This window comes from Sciurus vulgaris (genome assembly GCF_902686455.1).
Source record: "Sciurus vulgaris genome assembly, chromosome: 13".
NCBI classification, from domain to species: domain Eukaryota; kingdom Metazoa; phylum Chordata; class Mammalia; order Rodentia; family Sciuridae; genus Sciurus; species Sciurus vulgaris.
In genome coordinates this window covers 54,339,648-54,355,150 of record NC_136474.1, presented here as the reverse complement: position 1 = coordinate 54,355,150, position 15,503 = coordinate 54,339,648, and the positions used below count along the sequence as shown (strand labels likewise).

Genomic DNA, 15,503 nt, shown 5'->3' with positions numbered 1-15,503 from the left:
GTGTAGTCCATATCAGGACTGAATTATCTTAATGATCATAGATGAAAAGAAATAAATTCTTTAAAAAAAATCTCTTGAGTCAAAACTTATGACTGTCCTAGGAATTTTCTAGACAGCACTTCTCCTTTGCAAGAAGAGAGCTTTCAGGCCTCCCCAGAGGCCTCTCCTTGTCAAGTGGACCATCTGGGGGTGGGAACAGGAGAGCTATTTCAGTACTAGATGAGTCCCCACAGAGCAACAAAAGTGAAAAAGACATGATATCTCTTCTGTGAAGCCCGCTTCTTCCTTCTTTTAAGCATTTTTAAGTAGGAAAAAAAAAAAAGTCTTACTGAAACATGGTAAGCATTAAGGAAGCACTTTTCTAAAACCTGGAATTGCAGCTCTTAGCACTGGGATCGGAGATAAGTTACTGTGAAACTCAGTTTCCTCATATGGAAAGGAGGATGATATTTGCATTACAGAAATTGTTTTTAAGACTCTAATGAATACAGTGACTGCTTTTGTGCCTGAGACATATTATTGAATAAATTTAAGCTACTTATATAGGTGTAGAAAAGTCAGGGGTGAAACTGAGAAGCTTCAGTTGAACTAAGACTTATAACTAAATTATATGCTGTCAGCAATATGGAAATGTCTGTATTTTTAGTTTTACTTTGTACCATGTATTTAATGTGTAGGTAATATTTATGAGGGTATGGCGATTTACCATTATTTATAGTGGTATCTTAGTTGTTGCCACAATGATGTTGTATAACAAATCACTCCAAAACTTCATGGCTGTGAACAATTATCGCTATACTAGTTTCTGCATGTGTGGGCTGGGTGGGGTCCAGCTGACCTCAGCTGAGCTTCGATCAAGATGCAGTGCAGTCTAGATCTGTTCCACGTGGCTTCTTCCTTTTAAACCCAGGGGTAGGCAGTCCCTATGCCTTTGCGTGGTGGTAGCATCCTCCAAGAAGACCAGCTGCCCAGCAGAGTACATTTCAGGCCTTTTCTTATGTCATGTCCACCACCATCCCAAGGGCCAAATCAAGATATATTGCTAGCCTGGTAGCTTAGAGTGGAAAAGTTATGTTCTACTTATAGCAGGAGGAAGAGGGTAGTATTTGCTGTACACCAATTCAACCTATTGGAATGATTATCACCATCATAATTATTGCTAATTGCATTCAAACTAACCTGTTTCAAAAGTTTCTTTTCACTTTTTTCTTTTTCTTTTTTGGACTGGGGTTTGAACTCTGGGGCATTTTATCACTGAACTACGTCTCCAGTTATTTTTGTTTTGAGGCAGGGTTGCGCTATAGTTGGGAGGCCAGCCTTGAATTTACAATCTCCCTGCTTCGGCCTCTTGAGTTGCTGAGATTATAGGCGTTCACCACCATGCCCAGCTTGTTTCAGGTTTCTGAAAGCAGTGACTCTGCTGGATGTGGCTGATTTGTTTTTGTGGTGTTGGTGGTGGTTGGCTGATTTTTGGCAATGTGCACATGCTCTTGTCATAGGCATTACTCAGTGATGAGTTAATCTTGTCAGCCTGCCTCCTCATGGTCAATATGTCATCCCTGATAAACACATGCTCATGAAGAGCTTTAAAGCACATTGGTGCTTCTCTGGAACCATTAATAATCTAGTCTAGCTGAGGGTGTTTTCCACCTGTTCTATCAATCTGCTTCATTAGATCTAAATTCCCATCAGTACTATTACAGTGTATATTTGTGCTGTTCATTTCATCTCTGCGTGAGAGTTTCCTCTCACAGAAGGCAGGAAGTTCAGGAGCGTGTTTAGCATCGTGACAGGTGAATCGGAAATTGCTGCATAGCACCTAGCGACTTGTTTTGGCGCTAGTACTTTATGTCCATGGTACGTTTTTGTGTAGTCATCAGAGGAAGCTTTTGAAGTGTGTTCACCTTGCTGGTCAGATTTGCCACTCACCACTTTAAAGTGCTTATTTATTTATTTTTTTTTTCAAACTTTTCCTTTTACCTCCATATGACCCCAAACAAATCAATCAGAAGCCCTCTGGTTGAAAAGTTTTCCGATAGCTGATGTGACACAAGCAGAATCTTAAAAATCACTGTGTATTCCTCTGAATGTACAACAACTGGGAGTCTCAGCGAGGTTCCAGCAACAACATCGAGTCTGAGCAGGCATGTGGGCTGCCGTGGCTTTTGTGCTGCAGGCCAGCGAGCGGACTGACAAGGTTTGCCCTCCTCCTTGCATGCAGACAGCATTGCCTATTTTATTTTATTTTTTTCATGCAGAAGTGGGAGGAGAGGGCCGTTTCAGCTGCCATTGATGAAAATCAAACTCCCAATGTCTGATGGCAGGCTGCTATTTCACGCTCTGCCGTTTTTGTTTCAACAGAAATTCAGTTTGTTGTTTTTGCTGGCAGGGCTTGCTTGTTGTGAAGTAGAGAGACTGCTGCATTTAGCGAGGGCTTCAGCATTCTTTGATTACATTCAAATTCGTGTCATGGTTATGGTGCTTTAGATTTATTAAATAGAAACACCTTCACGTAGGCTGGGAAATAGAATCATGAATAACACTGGAGTTTAGAAGAAATGCCAACCAACTTTATTGCCAGTCTCTAGGTACCCACTTTGTATGCTTTGGGAGCTCTTGACCCACATTACATGTCAAATACAGTTATTCTTTATAACGGCCAGAATCATTGTTTATCAACCTCACGTAAAGCACGTTTTTTTTCAGGGTTCTTTCTACGTCTACATTTAACAGAATGAACTCTCTGCCCATAATTTCAACTGAAAACCAGATAGGAATAGGTGAATCAAAAATTTCCTGGAAAAGTTTATTTCTGCTCCCCTCCCTTTTATTTATTTATTTATTTATTTTTACCATGAAACACTAAACAGAACTAAAAATGTTCCACCATCCAAACTTTCATGGTCTTATTCTTCACATGGTAGTGATCTGTTTACATTAAGGTGCAAAGCCTAAGATCCAAACTTGAATAATGTGATGAACACGGCTTTTTTCTTTTTTTCCCCTTTCCTGATACTTAAGAAACTAATGAAATCTAGCATGACTTCAGAAGGCAAATTGTTCCCTGTATTTTAAAATCGTAACTACTACAGTCTTTCCCTCTGGTCTGAAAACATCTTGAGATGGAAAATGAAGAGTTTTTTGATGTGTTTTCTTGCTCAGTCATGAATACAGAGGGCCAAAACTTTGTGATAGATATCTGACTTTTATCAGTATCTCATTTCTTCTTGGCTTCTAGCAAGCTTCTAGGTATTTAAATCACTTAGCGCTGTTTTGTAGCTTAGATGCTTCTCTTACCGCTAAGAATGTGCTTCCTATGGAAGTGATGGTAATTTGTTTGTGAACTGCCTTGAGTCTGGCAGATCACAAGGCCATAGGAGATTTGAAGTGTAAAGGCAGCCCTCCAGGAGTCACATGAAATACAATCATTTGGTTTCCAGCACATCCCAGTAATGCACAATTCTTGACATTCATAGTCTTTTCCCACTCTCCACTAGATTTCAAAGGTAATGTTGTGTACCTGCCTTAAGGCCAATTCAGAAGGAGAAATTTACTTCTGCTTAATCAGTCATAGCCCTGTCACTTCTACCCATTATTCCAGTTCAACATATGTGAAATCTTAAAACACAAAATTACAATTTTTTTCCCCTCTGAGTGAAGTGCATTGAAAAGTGTGTCAGTTTTTTAAAAGATATATATAAAAGTTTGAAGCAGTAAATCTATCACATGTCCATTCATTTTCTGTATTACTTTTTTTTAATTGACTGGGCTGAGACTTGATAGACTGTGGCCAGTTTTGTTACCTAGGTGCATTTTGTGAATGTGCAGAAAATTCGCATTGCTGAGTCTTATATTTATAATGTCTCATGTCATCACTAGAAGCAGTAGCTGTCCTGTGAGAAAGAAGGCTTGATTCAATCCCTTTTGAAACAGTGTGTCAGCTTTATTACATTCTTGGTCACCTGAAATAAGGCATCCTGGGCACCTGTGATGGAGTGTTTGCTTAATAAGTAAAAATCATGACGATGAACAGCTATTGTGTTTTGTTTTTCTCTGAGTCCTATGGGAGACACTGAGCCAAATGTCTAGACTCCAGAACTTCCTCTCCATTTTGCTTCTAATTATTAAATTCCCCTCAATTGCCTTTTTCTGTTTTTTTTTGTTTTGTTTTGTTTTGTTTTTGTTTTTTTTTTAACCTTCATGCATTCAGCAGGCTTTTTTTCTTTTTCTTTTTCTTTTCTTTTTGCTACTGGGATTGAACCCAGGAGTTCTTTACCAGTTGAGCGATATTTACAACCCTTTTGTTTTTTGTTTTGAAACAGTCTCACCAAGTTCAGCCACCAGGTTTAAAAGGAACCTGTTTTACACTAGATCTGCCCTAATCTCCAGAACCTCTATAGAAATACAGCCCATTTCCACCCTTCAGCTTGGAAACATAGGTAAAAAGCATGTGAAATTCATGGTTGAGTGTTATGATGGGAGTATTTAAGGGGTGCCATTGGATCACTAACACAAGGGAAGGCCTTATTTGTTGGGGCTCCATGAAAGAAGGAATCCTTGAAAGCTGAGTGGCCACTTGGTGGGCTTGTTTAAGTCAGGACATTGCACTCAGACCAGGCCAGCGTGGCCAAGAGGCCTGAGGCAGTCAGATGTGCTCCAGGAAGTGTAAGCAATTATGATTAGAACAGAGCTCCAGGATGAGAGAAGGGACTCTAGGCCAGGGTCATGCTGCTGAAGGACATGTGGAACAGTCCAAAGAGAAGATCTTCATTCTCTCATCAGAGGGGAGCTGTTGATAGATTTGAACCTGATCAGCTTTGAGTTTTACAAAGACTTACTCATCAGCCATTGGGAGGATGAAGTAAGTGGGAGTAACAAGGGCCAAGTGCTATCAGGCAGGAAGCTGTAACTGGAGGCCTGAATGGGGCGTGGAGTGTCAGTGCGCCAGGGAGAAGTGGCAGAGGTGGATCCAAGAGCGGTTCAGGCAGGAACGTCTACAGGCCCGGAGAGCAACTGACCCTGGAAGGACTCACATACCTGTGGCTGGGTAACTGGTGTTTGTTATTCTTCAAGATAAGGGAGAGAGGATTATGGATGTTAATTTCCCTTTTCGGATTTGGAATCTTGAGGTCTGTTCATATGAAAAAGTTGTACAGGCATTTAGATCTGTGGTTCTGAATCATATATATATCATGTAAATATATATAATACATATATATAATATTATGTAATATATATAAATCTATAATATATAATACTATATGTAAATGTATATATAAAATATATATGTATATATATACAAATATATATATTAAATATATATATTTTGTGTGTGTATTTCCTATATATTTCCTTCCACACACAGGGTCTTGCTATTTTGCCAGGTTGGTTTCAAATTCTTGGATACAGTGATTCTCCTGCCTTAGCTTCCCTAGTGCTGTAATTACAAGCACACACTACTATGCCCTTGCTCCTCCCCTCTGACTCTGAATCTTAAAAAACGAATTCTGGGTTAGAGATAGATTTAAGCCATAATGAAATAATCATGACTCTCATTTATTGAAAACATTCTATGTATCAGGTCCTATTTGTTTTATACAAACACACATATACACATGTACATATATATATATGAAGCTTGAATAGCCCCTATCCAAAATGTTTGGGACCAGAGGTGATTTGAATTTTAGATATTTTTAAAGTTTAGGAATATTTGCAGATAGAACTATCTTGCAGAATTAGACCCAAGTCTAAACATGAAATTTGTTTCATATGCACCTTACACACATAGCCCGAAGGTAACTTTCTGTAATATTTTCAGTGCACCTCCATTTTGACTGCAACCTGTCATATGAGCTCAAGTGTGGGATATGATATTTGTGGTGTCATGTCAGCACTCAAAAAGTTTCAGATTTTGAAGCATTTTGGATTTTCAGAGTAGGGATGCTCAATCTACATAGTATTATATGGATATAATCTTTTATTAATCTTCAGTATAATTCAAAGAACAAGATATTTTCTTTTTTTAACAAGTAACTAAGACTTAGAGAGGTTCAAAATCATGTGCAACTTTGTATATCTAATAATAGGTGATTCCAAGAAAGTTATTAAAATAATGTTCACTACATTTTCTATTATCATTTTTGGTAGTGGTTTAGGACAAATGGAAAGCGAGGCTGGTATGCACTTTGTATGATAGCAACTAGGAAGTCAGACCTGGATTTGAAAGCTTATAGGAATGTCATGACAAAACACAGGTTGGAAATTTGGTAGTTCTGATTTTATTTTATTGACAGTAGGAAACATTGAAACTTTTAAAGAGGATAATTAGAAAAAGGGAAATGAATTCAAATGAGCCATACAACATGCCAGCAGGAGGAAATTTGATTTTGATATTCTTTTGGTTACGAGAAATAGAACCCAACAAAGCAAAGGGGATTGTTTATTGGTAGAATATCAGGACAGTTTTTTCAGAAGAAGAAAGTAAGAAGTTCACCATCAAGAATTGGAGCAATTTGTACAATTTCACCTCCAGGGTGACACTGGCAAATTAACAGAGCTACCAACAGGCTCCTGTCTGTTTATCTCTGTTCAAAAGTCCAAGAGGCTGAGAAAGATGAGACTGAGATGAGTGGGCAGCCCAGAGAAGGACTGTGCCTGGAGGAGATTGCTTCTGACTGTACAGGCGATTGTGGTTGCTCACTTGTAACAGGGTGCGAGCCCTCAGGGCTCCTGTCCAACTCTGGCCCTTAGGAAAACCTTTTCTTCTATCTTCACTTGTAAACGTGGGGTGAATATTGTATTTTCAAAGGTAATGATGATAAGAATGGTGGTGGTAGTGTGCTTATTTTGTGAGGAAAGACCATTAAGTCTGGAGTGAATGAGATGGACGGACTCTCTGTCCTCAACCACTGAAGAGCCAAGGTGCCCCTTGTCCTCACACATCCTGTCCATCGGATCCTTGGCACCAACCCTAGAGCCAGGTTATCCACAGATTGTCTCCTAGTCAGGAAGGAGTGTCTCTCCTGTGTCAAGACATCTTTCCTGCTATAAGCAGTTACTCTGAGTTTTATTATGTTTTAATGGCATATAATGAAATCCCTTCATTTTATCAACTGAAGAAAGACTAATACTATACTTCACAGAGAGAAGGGCAACACTGTGCTTTCAAATCCTTGGTTTTCTGTGATAACTTGTTTTGTCAATGCAAATACTGCTCATAATTTTTCAAGAACATTTTATACAGGTATTTGGTTTTTTTGTTCATTGCTTTTTTATCCCTCTTGCTCATAATAGTGCCTGGCATGTCATAGACTCTGAATGTGTAATTGTTGAATGAAATGATGACTTTATAAGACATGTAAAGTGAGGTGACTTTCCCCCTTTTTTTTCAACATAAAAAAAAAATGGAACAGAACTTAACAAAGTTTACTCATTATAAATGATCTGGGAGTGCAATGCTAGGTCCTAAGTATAGATATGCTGGTTGTAATACCAGTCCATAAAAGAGGGGTTTTTAGTATCAAACTGAGCACCTTTGATGTCATCAGGCAGGATAATCATGGAATTACCAAGGAACCTCTAACCCAGAATGCTCTTATGGTAAATTAAGAAAGCACTATTCCAGTAATTCCTGTGCTGTATTATTGGGTATTATGAAAGCAGAAAGCCTTCTCTGTGTATAAACTGAAAAAAAATCAATTATTTTTACTATAATATCATCCAATTTTGTTCCAATATCCATATTGTTAAAAAAATTCAAAAATAAAATGTAATAGTAAAATATAAAAGTAAATACACTAATAGAAAGTACTTATTAGTAGTTTGGTATTTCAGATTTTCCAGTTACAACTTTCCTATTGCTGTTTTTATGGTGTTGATTGTCCTCCTAGTATTTAGCAATTTCTCAGTTGTAACTACAAAGAACATAATAAAAATTAGGAAAGCTATTTAGGGGTAAACATATTTCTTAAACATATTTCTTGCTGTTAATTCATTTCTTTCATAAAGAAATTGTATTTAAATGAAATCAAAGTAAAATCCTTCAGATAGTTAGAAACATTTCATTGGAATGATACACTTCTGCTTATTCATTTTTAGCATGCAAATTTATATTTTCACTCATCCGTGTATTATTGTTATTGGGAACTTTATACATGGTTTCTGAAATTCAAGGAAATGAGAATTTCAAGTGTTGGATTATTGAATAGCAGCAGCACTTAGAACACAAGCTGTCTATCAAGGCAGGAGCAGGTATCAAAAGTGAGGCAGTTCCATGCTTCTTAATGCCTTCTCATTCTGCTCACAATGATCCTATAACAAGGAAGGGAAAGAGGAGATTGATAGCTAGGCTAATTCTACTCCTAATCTCTTTGAGTCTGCTAACAGTGTTGCTTGCACTGTTGTGGCATTTTTTTCCTGTTGTCATGGACACTTATCCATTGAAAACACATGGATGCATGCTCACTGTCCATCTTTGCACATTGCCTGGTGAGACTTGAGTCTGATTTCAGGCTCTGATTAAAGTAGAAAGTTTTCAATAGAAATCCATCCTCCATATTCCATATGAAACTCTACGTGTGACTTCGCCACAAAAATTAAATGAATTCTGATTTTTTTTTTTAAAGAAAAGTCAAACGTAGTTATATAGCACAGGTGCTTAAAGATATCTTATTTAAAAGTAAAATGGACAGGTTTTTGCTTCAGAAAACCTCTTTTTACAAGCATGCCAATTAAGAGAGATTATTGCAAGAAGGTATCAAATGATTAAGATGTCATCATTCTGTAAATTTTTAATCTAGTGCTGTTCCTAAAGAAAAATATTTTTATTCATAAAGATATTAATTCATGTCTCATCTTTTTACTCTCCCTTGGTGTGCAATCTGAACTTTTCTCCCAGTGACTGAAAGGCAGCATAGATTTTTTTGAGGAAGCATGCTAACTTTTGGAATCACACCACTATTTTCTAATGTAAGTTCTACCACTGTGTGACTTTGGGCCAGGTGCTTTATCTCCTGTGACTCGGGTGTTTTTCATGTCTAAATACCATCCACCTTATAGAGTTGGTCTCAGGATCATATAAAATTCATGTGTCTGGTGTCTTTCAATGCGTGAATAACGAACGAGAATCCTTGGCATATATTGTCTTGTCACTGCACTGAGTAGTGAGCTAAGACTGGAGTTACCCATTTTTGGTATTCTGTTTTTAATATTATTGTACTTCCTAGGGTTTGCAGCACTCTACATCTACTCTACTCAGCTGGACCCTGTTGATTCAACTTCTAATTGGATGTTGCTTTCCCTGCTCTCTGCATCTGGTAGTTTTCAAGCGGTGGCCACTTTTTAGTGCCTGTGGATAATTTTGTTCCTGGTTACTTCTGTTAACAGGAGGTAAACCTTAGAGTTTTTGTGTCAAATCGGATTATGGGAGCACAAGTTTTATCAGTACACTGACGTGAGAAAATGAACACTGTCTGCTCATCATGGAATTTTCATGACTTGGACATGTGTTAGTTCCTTTGCTGTGTGGTGGACATCATTCCTGTGAGGTCCGATGTTTGGAGTACTGCCATATCAGTAATCACAGTTTGTCTCTGCTTTTGTGAAATAGTCTTCTAATTGTTACAGTGCTACATAGCTGTAAAATAGGGGTACTATTCTTATCTTGATTGGACAGTAAAACTGGGTTAATTTCCTTACTGAAGTGCAGTATCTTATGAAGCACGCCACACACTTGCTTGGATACTTAATCTCTGGCCCTGTGCACAAATGTTGGGTCAGCTTTCAATAAGCATCCCTGGCTCTAATTAAACAGATACTTATTTGTTAGTAGCACCAATTAAAGTTATTATAATAAAACTCCTTTATTATAATATTTATTATAATTGAACTGTGTTCAATTAGTCAAGAAGAAAATTGTTTGTTTTTACTACAGTTGTCATTATTAAAGCATGCTTTATTGGCAGGAAATAGTTTAGAAAATGTTGACTATGTGTTGATTGTTCGGTACCCTCCTTATTGTCAACCATAAATGTTGACTGACCTCAACTTTGCTTTTTTGTGCTTATACTATCACTGTAAAATGTCAAGTCCCATTTCATAGCCACACAGAACTCTAATTTTTGTGGAATTGCCTAACCCTACAACTGGAAAAGTTGGGAAAAAAATTTTATCCTTACAAATTAGTGGTGAGATAAACTTAACAACAAAGCACACAATATAGACTATGAAATCCTGATTTGGCACTAGTAGAGCAGAAAATAGGTAATTATATCAAGCCGTAAACTAAATGTGAGCTAGGAACCTATCATTATTTTTAGTTCATTTGGTCCCTAATAATGGCAGTTTGTTCTTTTTGACAGTTGTGGGACCTAGGGCAAGTTGCTTAATCTCCCTGAGCCATAATTAATTTATTTCTAAAGTGGAAATCTGAGTTGAAGCTGACTCAGGCTGAAGTTGTAAGGATCAAATATGATCACGTATGTGAAATCACTGTGATATCAATCCAGCCTCCTAAATCCAGGAGCAGATTGGAAGAAGCACAGGGAAGATGCAGCTGGGCAAAGGGTGCTTGCGTGCCAGGGCTGGACCCCAAACATCAGGCTTCCATGTCTCGCGTGTCCCAGTCCTCTGTTATGTGCCAGAATCCGCAGGTGTCAGAAATGTGGATTCACACAGAGACCAGGAAATAGAGGTTAAGATCCTTCTAGTAAACAACTTTCCATGGCTGTGGAAAGGAAAGAAGTGAAGGAACCTGCATGACATTAGACACAGTTTGGGAAGACACAAGGTTGAGAGTCTAAAGGAAGACTCACAGAGGCCACTGACCTCTATTCAACTCCAGTTATGGAATGTGGATTGTTCAGTTATTATTAATACTTTCAAACATGTTTAAGCTCATAAGAAATTGCCATGTCTTCATAAGAGTTACAAACGTTGAGAAGTGTTTTACTTTCAGTAGGCGCTGAAATGTTGGGAAAGTAGTCATTTACATGAGCATTAAAATTTTTAGATTTGTGGAATGGCCTAACCCTGCAGCTAGTAAAACTGGAAAAAAAAAAATTATCTTTACAAATTAGTGGTGAGATAGACTTGACAAAAAAGTAATAGCACATTAGAATACCATGCAGAAAAAAGGAACAAATTATCAAAGGCCCGAGAGGAAAAAAACTAATAAATTCAGTAAAGACAAAAAGCAAATCAAAGGCTGACATCAGTACACTTTTTATACTTTTTGAAGAGAAGTCTGCATATGAGATGGCTATCAAATGTTTTCTGTCAGTAAGTCAAGTAAACAAGAGAATTTCAGCAGGAAAATGTTAGATTAGACATGAATTTCTCCTTGAGAGATTTCACCTCCTTCCTGGGACTTCAACTACACAAATAATTTGTGCGTCTGTTTCTATATTCTGACTGCTAGAAGCTATTGCAGAGAAAGGCCTGTGTGATCATTAATGAGTCTTCTCTTCCTAGCTTCACGTCAAGCATTCAGAAGATACACATTTCACATATATTTTAATACTAATTAAATCAGCAGTTTTGAAAAGCAATCCTCATACAACTGTTCCCCCTCCCATCAAATTTAGCCTATTTCTGTTCATCTTTCCACCAGTCAACTAGACTCCAAGTATCTGAATCCTTTTTGAATTCCTTACTTGCCTTCTGTAGCCACTCTGCATGCCCACACTAGTTACCTATTCCTGAACATTCTTTCATCTCTTTGTGTATGTTTTTTCTTTAGAGATTCTGTTCCCATGATTCTGGCTCAGATCTTTCGTTCATGTTGGAGCACTAACTGCTTTGGTGTATTGTGAGTTTTTGCATTTTTCTTCACAGTTTCGGTCCTTATCTTTACCTCAGGTCATCCTTCCAAGACACTGTTTTCATTTCCTCTGTTCAAAAACATTTCGACATTTGTCTTCAGGTTTTTGCAAGTTACCCTAAGCTTCAGTATTGGCTGAAACATTTCTGAAGCTTTCCCACTGCTTCCCACAGTATTCCTAGGCGGTACTGAACAACTTAACCTAAGGTCCGAGCCAGGAAATCGGTTGGTAAAAGGGGAGTGTTTAAAAACAAGCTATCCTGAAGGCCATTGTTAAAGTAGTTCTGCGTCCACACTGGCAGTGCATCCTACCTGTATGACCTGGTAAAGTTTCAGTTTGTTTAATGTCAGTAAAAGAAAAGGCACTCTTTAAGAATAGTGAACCTGGGGCTGGGGTTGTGGCTCAGTGGTAGAGCGCTTGCCTGGCATGTGTGAAGCCCTGGGTTCTATCCTCAGTACCGCATATAAATAAATAAAATAAAGGTCCACTGACAACTATAAGTTTATATATTCAAAAAAAAATATTGTACCTACCCATTAACAAAATTATCGGGGCTGGGGTTGAGGCTACTACAGAGTATCTTCCATTTTACATAGACTACATTTTTTTAACTAAAAAATTTTGTATTTAACACATAGTGAATACACTCTTTTTGACATTATTAATCTTGGGTTCATACCCTCTTCAGGGTATAAAGCCAATGACTATCAATTTTAATTATCTTATAAGCACTTGGAGTGCTGATGGATACACAAAACACATCTATTATTGATTTTCACCCAGATTGCTTCTTTAGAGAAATCTAGGAGAACTATAGATATCTAAGTTCTTACTTATATAGCTCAAAGACAAGTGACAGGTAGTTACTCGCTAAAGAAACTAGATAGAACATGTGTCCAAGATAACCAAAAGGGAGAGATGCGTCCAAATGTACATGCTATTTCACCCCCTAAAAGTTTATTCTTACATTGTATTTTGTTTTGCAAACCAACAAAAGAACTGGCAGGGCTCAGGAAGGTTTTGTGTTGAGCCCAAGGTTGGGGGCAAGAATTTGAAAGGGATCAGTGAATCAGATGTAATATGGGCTCTGTTGGAGCCACCCAATCTGTTTTGCTGACGGTCAGTATTCCACTTATAAAAAGCTGCATCGGCATTTCCGCCAACTCAAAAGAACTTTATCCCTGTTTTCATTCTGACATACTATTATGATTTTGTTCACTAAGCAGAAGGAATTTTGGGAAATGGAAACTCGATGGCATGTTTTTATTAAGGAACCATGAGTGTATCTTCAGTGAGAAACTAAAGAACGAAGCAGAGTTGTATGTTTTCCTTTCAGGTGGAAAAAAAAAAAAGCAGCCTTATTCATTCCCTGTAATACGGTGGTTTAGTTAACTGGAAAATAAAGTAGCATGAAATGAGAAGGCTTATGTCCAAAATAGATTTATATTTTAAACAAAGAATTCAACGAAGGAAAGGCAGGTTAAGAAAGGAATGTTAAAAAGCTGGATTTTACTTTTGCCTTCTTTAGAGTTGTAGGTTTAGAAAGTTGAATATTTGTATTTCAAAACAAGGTATACAACTCTTCAACTCTAGGCGGCAATACTTAGTCATAAACTATGGTCCCTTTCTTTATCATAGACATTTTCTTGCAAACTGTTGTTAAATGAACATCTTATAAACCAAATGTTTTCGTGGTAAATTTTATGCTGTTGATGATACTCTTATCTAATAATGTTATGAAATGTCAACTTCAGCTTTTAAATTTCTTGGCCTAATATCCCCATTAAGCAGATCTTCAGCTTAATTCACATAATTTACCAGAGAAAGTCTTAGATAATATTGTGAAGTCCTTGATGTGTAAGATGCTTGTCAAATGCACTTTTATATACCCAGTTCTCATAGTTCCTAGCATATGCATGCATGGGAGGAAGTAGAAAGCCAGGCTGCTCTGCAAGAGGAAAAGGAACTTTAGAGAATAAAAAGCAGTGTTAATATATCTTTAAATTCCAGGTCAGCGATCTTAATTTTTATAAATCTAATTTATTCTAAATGAAATTGACTTATATTTAGCTGCCTAGTGTGTTTAAGATTAAGACAGTGTTATACATTTCTCTCCTCACTGCATCTCTACTTTAAGCTTAGTAAATTTTTCTTCAGAGAAAGCCAAACTTAAAAACCCTCGAGTATGAATGCATCATCGTTAACAGAAAGGTCTGTGATAACATGAAGTAACTTTGAAAGTGTGAAGAATGAAGGTTGACCTCATTAATTTGGTAAAAATTTGCCAAACATCAAGAGGGTTGAAACCACCTAGAACAACAATAAGGTATTCTGCAAAGTTGCTTGTTTTAAAGTCTAAACTCTAGTCCATGAAAGAATTATCAAAAGGCAGTGTGTGCATATAAAACAGGCTGTTATAAGGAAAATGGCTTTGAACCTGAGAAAAAGAATACCACTCATTAGAAACCCAGCTTGCCACCAAATGTCTATGCATGGCCATTATGATAAGAAAATTGAATATAGAATGGCTCTTTTATAAAAAAAAATATTGAATATATGACTAGAATCTTTAAAAAAGAAAGTGACTTGACATAAATTTAAAGGCGCATCTTTTCCCTTGTAGCTTAAACCTAAAATAGAGACATACTGGTTTTCTCACCAGGCATCTCCCAAGGAACTTGGTAGGGTTTCAGTTCATCATTCTGGAAGAGGATGTATCTTCACATGTCAATGTCTGGAAAATGATGAACTGTATCCTTAGGTGTCCTGAAGCATAATTTTATTTTCCAGAGCTATATCTGTTTTTGTATTCCTTTTAAAATGATTCTCAAGAACTCATAGATAAGTGGGTTCTAAAGGAGTTTGAATTTTACCTTTTCTACTTGACATCCATTGTTTAAAGGCTTTGAGACAGTATTTGGAACTGGATTTATGGGTAGTATCATTTGATCTTCAAGGATGTGAATCCATTGTGGTACCTCAGTGCTGACATGAATAAAATCTGTTTCATGCAAAAAAGGTCTATTCTGGGTAGAGTTGTGTTTCAAACAGAATAACTGGGGTTTCTTTTGCTTTTTGTAATGACATGCATATTTTAGCAAAAGAAAAGCACCTGGATTATAAATTGCAGTTCATTAATGCCTGTGTAATTTTTTAACCTATTGAAAGGAAGAGTGACGATTGAATAATTACTATGATTTCTGTTGCTGCAGCTATTGTTACCCTTTGGTCTATAATTACCTGGGATGTGAAATATACTTAAAACAACTTTATTCCTAAAGGTTTTCTCATGTGCTTTTTGCAACCACAGAGCAAACAAGAGTCCAACTTTCCATGGAGCTCTTTGCTCTTTGCTCAGGGACTTGCTAGAATATGGAATTTTGGATTATGGAGTATGCAGACGTTTAGTGCTGCAAAGGATATTAGCAGAGTAGACCTCTTCCAAAACTCCTTCCTACTAGAGCTAAAGAAATGAAGATCCAAAGAAGTTCAGAAATTATTCAGTATGATTGGAACCAGAAACAGAATCTAAGTGTCCTGGCTTGTTGTTCACTCTGTTTACTTTTCCCCACCAAATAGGAATGAAATAATAAAAATCTCTTTATCAATGCAACTTCTTCCAATTTAGAAAAGAAGTATACTAAAACAGAGTAGTTGAGGATGTGGTTCAACTGAGCATAA

General features: G+C 37.2%; 1 protein-coding gene across 3 annotated transcripts in view; it reads left to right on the top strand.

Annotated features, from left to right (window-relative positions):
* CDH2 (cadherin 2) overlaps nucleotides 1-15,503 on the top strand; it is a 214,401-nt gene that overhangs the window by 114,900 nt on the left and 83,998 nt on the right. Inside the window, exon 1 of one of the 3 annotated variants that reach the window (XM_079109464.1) lies at nucleotides 12,654-13,158. The exons of the other annotated variants lie outside the window; for them this stretch is intronic. Within the exon in view, the coding sequence (XP_078965590.1) occupies nucleotides 13,080-13,158 (79 nt within the window). The 5' untranslated portion in view covers nucleotides 12,654-13,079. Of the gene's footprint in view, nucleotides 1-12,653; nucleotides 13,159-15,503 lie in introns of those variants that run through there. 3 annotated transcript variants of the gene reach the window in all.